General features: G+C 38.6%; 1 protein-coding gene across 1 annotated transcript; it reads left to right on the forward strand.

The window, feature by feature from the left end:
• The first annotated feature begins 1,356 nt into the window (after window positions 1–1,356).
• Window positions 1,357–7,470, forward strand: LOC118793146 (acidic leucine-rich nuclear phosphoprotein 32 family member B-like). The gene is made up of 7 exons (XM_036551171.1): window positions 1,357–1,610; window positions 4,615–4,764; window positions 5,297–5,419; window positions 6,149–6,341; window positions 6,549–6,673; window positions 6,811–6,886; window positions 7,133–7,470. Exons 1-7 carry the CDS (start codon window positions 1,557–1,559, stop codon window positions 7,201–7,203), a joined length of 792 nt encoding a protein of 263 aa, XP_036407064.1. The 5' UTR covers window positions 1,357–1,556; the 3' UTR covers window positions 7,204–7,470.
• The last annotated feature ends 1,270 nt before the right edge of the window (window positions 7,471–8,740 follow it).

The raw sequence follows: 8,740 nt of genomic DNA on the forward strand, positions 1-8,740 counted from the left end.
AAAGGAAGTTTTATTTCAAATGAAACTCATCAAATATTTGCTGCTAGCTATTTTTCTAAAACAATGTGCTTGCCATATCATAACAAAATCCCATTTAAGTACAAAAGGAATTTATTCACTAACGGCTTGCCACGCTTGTGCAGATTGGACATTCTGAGCTGTTGTCTTGGAAACGGACTTGAGGACTTGTGTTGGTGCCATAACATCGTTTATGACAAAGATGAACTGGATACAAAATTCACAATGTCTGAGGAAACGGTACTTGCTTCTAGTGAATTCACAGCTGTTATGGTTCAAACCTTGCGAGGGCAAGTTTAATTCAGTCCCTGTTCACAAATTCATGTTCCCAAAACTCCCACAAAGCAATCTATGCCGTCTACAACTGATCAAAATGAATACTTAAAACATACTTAATAATACTGTAAAATGGATGCTTGTATGACTTGAACAGGCATAAGTAATGTGATATTAATAAAAGCATTTTCATTTTAACCCCTTGTGCATTTAATTAGATGTGTAGTGTAAATATTCATACTTGTGTATGAAGCAGGTAGTTACTTCATTTTAAATTGGAGCGATTTGCACAAAATACGATTCATAATGCCATATGCTGGCATTGGAAAACTGCTATTTTGTTGACCAGCTTAATGTAACTGGCTGTGGAGAAACTTCTGTTTAGGCCAAGGTTGGCATCCATGTTGATTAGGTGAATTTTCAGCTGCATTCACCCACACTGGAGATCAGTGTAAAGGCTTGCAATGGGAGCTGCTTTAAGGGTTTTACAGTGTCAGAGGGAAGTGCAATAGAAATTACACCAATCTACAACATATGGCCTTACAGATTAATGCAGATGGGATTTTGCATCTCAAAATATCAAAACACTTAACAGTAAGAAAAGAACATGAAAAATACAAACATGGGCATTTTTCCAGCAGTTTGTTTACAAGAGTAGACCTAAGGTATGATGAGTGAATACAGAAAAAAAAGATGATCAGGGAAAATTGTGAACTTAAGTTTAAACAGGTGTATATTCAGGAGACAAACAGAGGTAAGAGTGCAAAGTTCTAATTGTTCACAGTTCTTTCGATGGCAGTGGGATCATGACAATTTAAACTTTGTGGGGGACTGATGAAGATCATCTCTGAGGGTGAAAGTGAAAATATATGTTTACGCTCATGGAATTTTTAAAAATATCTTTAATACATAAAAAAAATTAAATGTAAAAAAAAAAAAAAAAAGAAAAACCCGTTTTCCAACTTGCACAAGACCATGAGTGCACAGCTTTGCTTGAGAGTCGTGTTTACAGTGTGACAACAGGTCAACGTTACTGCATTGCCTGTTTAACTGCAGTGCACATAACTGATCAGAGGTGGCGGTATTGAGTATATAATAGTTTCGGTCCCGTTTCCCTCCATGGTTTCTCCTCTGCCTGAGTAAGTTGGCGTTTGGTTCACTTCATTATACAGTCCCATATTCACCCTCCATTAAGGCATCTCTCCGCTTTTTGGGCAGAGTAAATTCAACCTACATCAAGGCTGAAACTTTTAAAGGGGAAGATGGACATGAAAAAGAGGATCCACCTAGAACTGAGAAATAGGACACCATCTGATGTAAGTGCGATTCCTTCGCAAACCTTAGTTTGTTACTTTTAGCTTTCTTGGCGGTGATGACCTGTGTAATGGTGACCACATGTGATCAATGTTTTTCAAAAACCACGAGAGGAAATACTAGCCAGCTCCACTTATTTTAAGCTTGTTTCGGGGGACAAGTAAAGAAAACAAATGTTTTAACTTATTTCAAGGGCTCGATATATTAGCTACTGTATTTAGCAAGTCAGCTAGTGTTATTGTTGCAGTCTTTTTTAACCGTTTCGCAGCCTCTTGCTTTGGCTAAACTGAGGTATGCACGGTTCTGATAATCAGTCGCCTGTCTTGGCTATAATAAATGGCAACTTTTAGCAAGCAAGATCTGGCCAATGCGTGCGAAGGAGGGCAGTGTCACCACTATGTGTATAACAATGAAATACATTTTTATTAGTTATTATTTTGAGCCCCTGGCAGCCATGTTTGTAACAGCGAAAATGGGGCGCCCTTCTTTATTACAAAGCAGTTTTCAACGACAAATAAAGTAAACGTTGTAAACTCAGTTAATCGGTGTTCGGTAATTTTTGCTTTTATTTGCGCTATCGAGTTATTTGGTCAGCCTAGTACAAAATCAGCTAAGCAATCAATGTATAATAAGCAAGGTTTATAGTTAGTTATAACAGGAGACGTGCAGATAGAAACGAACGCGATAAAAAGCACAAAACTTGGTAACAAAAAAGTCTAGTGTTTCGTTCCTAGCAAAGTTTTCGCATCAGTAGGTAGCTGTATTAGACATTTCATCATGTGGCTGGACAGCTAGCTAGCCATCTAGCCAAGTTTCCTATAATTACATTTCTCCGACATAACCAACTTGCATTTCCCAACAACCACTGCTTATACACCAAAAATAAGAGAGCTGATCCCTAAAATATATATTTTTAAAGCAAATCGAGGCCACATATGCTAGATAGATAGCCACATGACATGAGACATTAGCTCGTTGCTTAGTATTGCTAGCGTCGTCATACCCACCCTCACATTCTTTACAGCATAGCACTAGCAAGCTACTTTTTGGTTCCCGCCATTATCATTTAGTTAAGTCGTCTAAATTACCATTAACTACATCGGCTTGCAAGTTACACATTTTTACATAGTCTGGCGTATGTTTTGTTGAAATTGGGATATTAGTTATTTTCGTACGTTCATGAAACCACAGTTCGGTACATGGTTATAAGGCACTCCAAATGTTTCTTGCTACGTTAGCGAACCAGAGTATGCATGCAACTAAATACCTCACAACATAGTAATTTAGTTTCTTTACAATAACAAGCTAGCCTGCTCAATAAATAGTTATCAAAATTAGCTCTTTAAAGAAGCGTTCTTAAAATTCATCTCCGAGTAGGAAAGGAAAATGAACTATCGAGAGTTCAGCAAACTCGGCATACGGTATCTTGAGAATCGCCATGTTGTCACTGCCGTCTTTGATGCTCTTGAGAAAGCAACACTCTCCATCTTTGTCCTACTAATTTCCGTTTTCAATATTTCCTTTTCCATTCTGATATTAAAGCAGATCTAATGCCATTTACTAGAATATCGCCCTAAACAGTCGATGGTCACCTGCTGCCACAAGTATTTTATTAATATTATTTAATTACTTTATGAGGCATGGTAACGTTCCTTCCCACAACTCGTGGGCAATGGCGGATCGCTTGCTCGTTTTCTGAGATCGCGTAACTGCGTCGTAGCTCTTAAAAGGGGTATGACTACTCTTTAACTTCTGCATGTGTCATTATTCATGATAGCAGTGAAAGCTGTTATGCGATGTATCGCAAAATCATTATTAGGCATTCTAAATTACTACATTTACTATATTTTAATTTGGCTTATTATTATGAATGTCTTTAGAGAAAAAAATGTTTTTAGACAGCAGTTCCTTAGTGGAATCGCAAATCCATCACCGATGAAGTAATACTGCTGTCTGACTGAATAACCAGTAAACGTGCGAGTGGGCACGGTTATTGCTTTTGCAGTGTATGTACCTCGCCGTCTACCAACGTAAATTTCAACTGTTCCAGGTTGTAGCAAGTCAAAAAATGTAAAATTTAAATTGCTATGGCGAACCCGAATGACCGTGACCCGCAGCTATTTGGCCATTTGAGGGTTAATAGCCATGGTGGCGGCTACTGGTGAGATCCAAATAAAGCATGATGGGTGTTTTTGTACAAAGTGCATAATCAGTGGTAATACGGTTGAAACGATCGGTCAGTCCTACACTTGAAGACGTTCTCTTTAATGCTGCTTATGCCATGGGAGCGAATTTTGATAGGTTGATGTATCAGTTGACCATGTGGCCACATTTCAAGGTTTGCACTTAAATGTGTGCGCGTATGTTTACGCTCTTCATTTATGCACGACCTTTGCTTTCCAACTGATATTTAAGTTCACATTGAACACTCAGGAGATTGCTAGCGCAGTTTATGCAAATTGGCTTTTACCACCATCTGGTTTGGAGTGTCTGCATTTTAAAGGAACATGGTAGTTATATAGACTTGCCGACCAAATCACTGTAAATTACATTTGTAGTCACTCTTACTTTTGTAGAAACATTTTTATGAGCCCATCTTAAAGGCAGTTATGTATAAAATGAGGACCTATATGTGCCTTTTGGAGATCCTTCTTCAAATGAATTAACAATGACCACAAGATTGAAGTTCACCATCAAAAGCTGTTATCATGGGTTCTACACACTGTAGAAGGTGTGATTTTTCAGATAGTGGTGCATAATGTGGTAACTGCCTTAAATATCAATATAAATCATTCCAAATAAATAGTCATCAATATGTATCTTTTTAATTTTACTGCAGAATAAATTTAAACACTATGCACTCTCTATAATACATTTTCAGCAGAGGTGGTTTGTGAGTTGTGAGAGATTCTCCTTGCCTTACTGAAATTGCAGCGGCCACCCCGCTTAACCTGCCCCTCTTGAGATTATATATGTTTTTGTTTGCTTGTTTTCTCCCTTTTTAAGGTACGGGAGTTGGTCCTTGACAACTGCAGGTCAAATGAAGGAAAAATTGAAGGCCTCACCGCAGAATTTGTTAATCTCAAATTCCTCAGTTTAATAAATGTTGGCCTAATCTCTGTTTCCAACCTCCCCAAACTTGGAAAATTAAAACAGGTAAGTGTTCTTTTTTACATTTTTCCACCACAAATCATTTTAATGGCTATATAGAATAATGAGCTTTCAAAGATAATTTGGAATTTCCATTATTTTTTGTTGTTAGAAATACAGTATTTAATTTTTTATGCTGAAATAATGTATTCGTCAAGAATGTAGCTATCCTTTTGCTTCACGTTTTAAGTGAAGATGCTTGCATCTTGGTCTCATCTGTTAAATGAGCCACTAAACTTCACAAAATTCCATGTTTGTTTTATAGTGTATTGATCATTGTAGCACCACTGTTAAGATATGTCTGAAGCAACATATGTCAGTGCTGTAACAACAATCAAGCATTTATAATCCCATCTCTCCCATCCTCTTCAGGCCTGCACATCTATACACAGTTAACTTTCTACTGTTGGTGTAAAATCTTTATCACTGCTGTAACTAAACATGACATGTAGCCATATAGAAATGTTAACATATCACCATTTCAGTATCAACTGAGTATTATAACATTGCATTGATTTAATCTTTTTAACTCTTTCAGTTGGAGCTCAGTGACAACAGAATTTCTGGTGGCCTTGACGTTTTAGCAGAGAAACTTCCGAACCTCACACACCTGAACCTCAGTGGAAACAAGCTAAAAGACATCAGCACACTGGAACCTCTGGTAGGTGTGCTTTTTCTCTCTGTAGAGCTGGAAACAGTTTAGCAATGTCCGCTAAGTGAATTGAACATAGTGCTATTAAAGGGTTGACATTGTCTGTACAATAAACAGCGTATTGAATAAATGTAAACCACAATCAGTGCTAAAATTTGAGTATTGTTAAATTCTATCTTAATTTGATTCAAAATTATTCTAATAATTTTGTCACACCAATTTTATTATCATTTTTATTATTATAAATGGCTTTTTAATCTTGGCAGCTTTCTGGTTTCACGTCAAGAGCTTCACAGTTCAATGAGACGTGGCCCAGCAAAGCTGTGCACACTTTATTGGGTCATTTGAGTGTTAAGAAAATCATTTGATTATTGGGCATAAGCTGAGAAGTGTTTTTTATGCCATGGATAATTCATTGAATTTATTTTCTGTCTGTATATGTTGTTGGGATCTAATATTAGCTATTTAATGCCTCCCCGGGATTCTTGGGACTGTATACTTGTAGGTCTCTAATTGTATGTGAAGATCAGTCAATATGTAATTGAATTACCCATGTTCTTGATTTATTTGGTTCTTTCATCAAAGCTGAACGTGAGTAGCTCTGGCTTTGATGAGCCTTGGCAATAATAAGTGACACATTTCTAAACACACATTACAGCCTTTCATAAGTAAAATCTGTCCCGCTGTTGTTTGTATATCCATCTTTTCTGACTCCTTCCTTTTTATTTTACCCAACAGAAAAAGCTCGAAAACCTGAAGAGCCTCGACCTTTTCAACTGTGAAGTGACAAACCTGAACGACTACCGCGAGAGCGTCTTCAAGCTCCTGCCCCAGCTGACCTATCTTGATGGCTACGATATGGAGGATCGGGAGGCTTCCGACTCCGATGGGGAAGTGGACGGAGATGGAGTGGATTACGATGATGACGAAGGTGAGATTTGGCACCCTGGCGATCCATCTCACTTACAGGCCTCTCTTTCCACTCCCTTCCTCCTGGCATTTGGCAGTGGCACATGCTAATGTTGTTTGCCTTTTGTTTTTTCCTGGTGAAGCCTTTGACTGACTACTTCTGAATCTTGGGAATTGTGAAGAAATCAGTGCCAATGCAATGTTGTCTGCTCTGTTCCTTGTGATACAGAGGGTGAGGAGGAGGAAGAGGATGAAGATGAGGATGGGGAAGAGGAAGATTTTGATGAAGAGGATGATGATGATGAGGAGGAGGTAGATGGTGAAGAGGATGAGGATGTCAGTGGAGAGGATGAAGTAAGAAGCCTTCCTGTCTCCAGACTAGATTGGGTTACAAAAGAAAATGCTACCTTGCTTTAAGTGCTTGCCTTGCCTTGTAGCTCCTCAGATCTACAGCACTAATTGGTCTGTTTGTTGGTGCATTTGCTTTTCAGGAGGATGACTTGGGTCAGGATGGAGAAGTAGATGATGAAGATGTGGATGATGAAGATGATGATGAAGATGATGAGGGTTAGTTTCTCCTTTTGTACAGACTACATTCTTGACGTTGTTGAAATTTTATGACGTGTCAAGCCAAAAATCATATTCACATGTTGGTGGGAGATCAGGAACATTGTAGTCACATACAGTCCTCAGATGCCAACCCATGCTGGGGATGGAAGGTTTAACACAGCTTCTGTGTCTCAGTGTTTGTCCAGCCTCTTTGCTAGTGTCAGGGACTGAACATGACTTGCTTCTTATCTGTTTTTCATGAAGAGGAGGAAGGAGGGAGAGGTGAGAAGAGGAAGCGAGAGCCAGAGGACGAAGACGATGAAGACGACGACTAGAGGCGGCGTTCCTGTTCAGTTACCCTTTTTTCTTCTCCTGTTTGTCCCCTACCCCTCCCTGGGATCTGTGCTCCTGTAAAGGACTTGGTCGCATTGGCTGGATTGGCCTTGTGGAGGCGGGGCCAGAGAATAAAGAATTGTGAGGTGACGTCTCGAGCAACGTTCCACACAGCATTCCACAATTACACTGTCAATTCTCAGAGAAAACCCACACGAGGACTTGGGGGACTGGTATCTATTTTGGGGTCTGTGCTTTTAATATTTTGTTGGAGGATTTATTATTTTTTTGCCTTTTGTTTTGTTGCTTTTTTTTTTGTTTCCAGTAATATTTTTTTGCTATAGCAACAAAGGGTAATGGGTGAGTCGCAACTTTAGTGTGGCTGCCTGTTACACGCATCAAAGTTGTAGCTATATTTTTACTTTCTGTAAGTCAACAAAAACAAAAAAAAAACTTTGTAAATAAATTCTTAACATTATGTGGCTTTGCAATCTTTGATAATATTTCTCTTGTGCCCTCAGATATATTCCATGTGCCGTAGGTGCTCAAAAGTAATAGAAGCAATAATTAACAAAATGGTGGGGACAAGCTGTCTTTTGTGTGCTCTAGAGCAGGCACTTGTTCTGTATGTATGTTGCAGAGTTGTTATCAGTGCACTGGAGCTCCATGCCATCTAATATCTGACAGATGTTCAGTCTTGGAAGCAACCCATAAATGCTTGAGTTTGTTAGAATGCTTATAGCATCCCCGCAGGAGACCTGTCAGCTAGGCCTCTTACACATGCAATGAGAAGAGATTCTGTGAAATACAGGTTGGTAAGAAATAGCACCAGAATATGCACAAAATGTCTTGTCTAAATCCTGGAATACGAAACCAAATCTGCCTCACACATATGTCACTTTAGGTAGTCGGTAACATTCTTATTGATTATAGCATCACCTTGCCTGGTTATGCATCAGTTCTTCACAGACAAAATTTATCTCCAAGCTCAGACTAGATGCATAGCATATACATGTAAGAGAACTGTAAGAAGTACAAACAGGTAACTCGGCCTATTCATTTGCAAGTAGAAGTAACCTTTCATGTGTGCCAAAATTCTTGTGATATACAGTAGCATTACGTCAGGTCATATAAAATGTTGCAATTCTTTCAGCATGAAAAATGTACATAGATCAAAGTCCAGTCACTGCGTGCCCCTATCTGTCTACAGGTAGCGCAGTGACATAAACAACCTCCAGGAAAAAGACATTGACTAGCCTTTCAGTTAACTATGACCTACACAGGGACTCTGAACAATGTATTTCAGGTTTTTTATTTCATAGATATGAAACCTTCAAGTATTACTTTGTAGTCTCATGCAGGAAACGGTAACCCTTCCTTTATAAAACAGCTAATCTGAATGTAAACACAAGCCCAAAGCTTAGTAATCAGGAAGGACACCTCATTCACATTAGAGGGAAGAATAAATCTGCACACTGCAGTCTTGTAAAAAAATGACTTTATTGTACAAACAAACATTCTTGTCAGCAGGCATTTATC

Source organism: Megalops cyprinoides, chromosome 18 (genome assembly GCF_013368585.1).
Source record: "Megalops cyprinoides isolate fMegCyp1 chromosome 18, fMegCyp1.pri, whole genome shotgun sequence".
Taxonomy (NCBI): Eukaryota; Metazoa; Chordata; class Actinopteri; order Elopiformes; family Megalopidae; genus Megalops; species Megalops cyprinoides.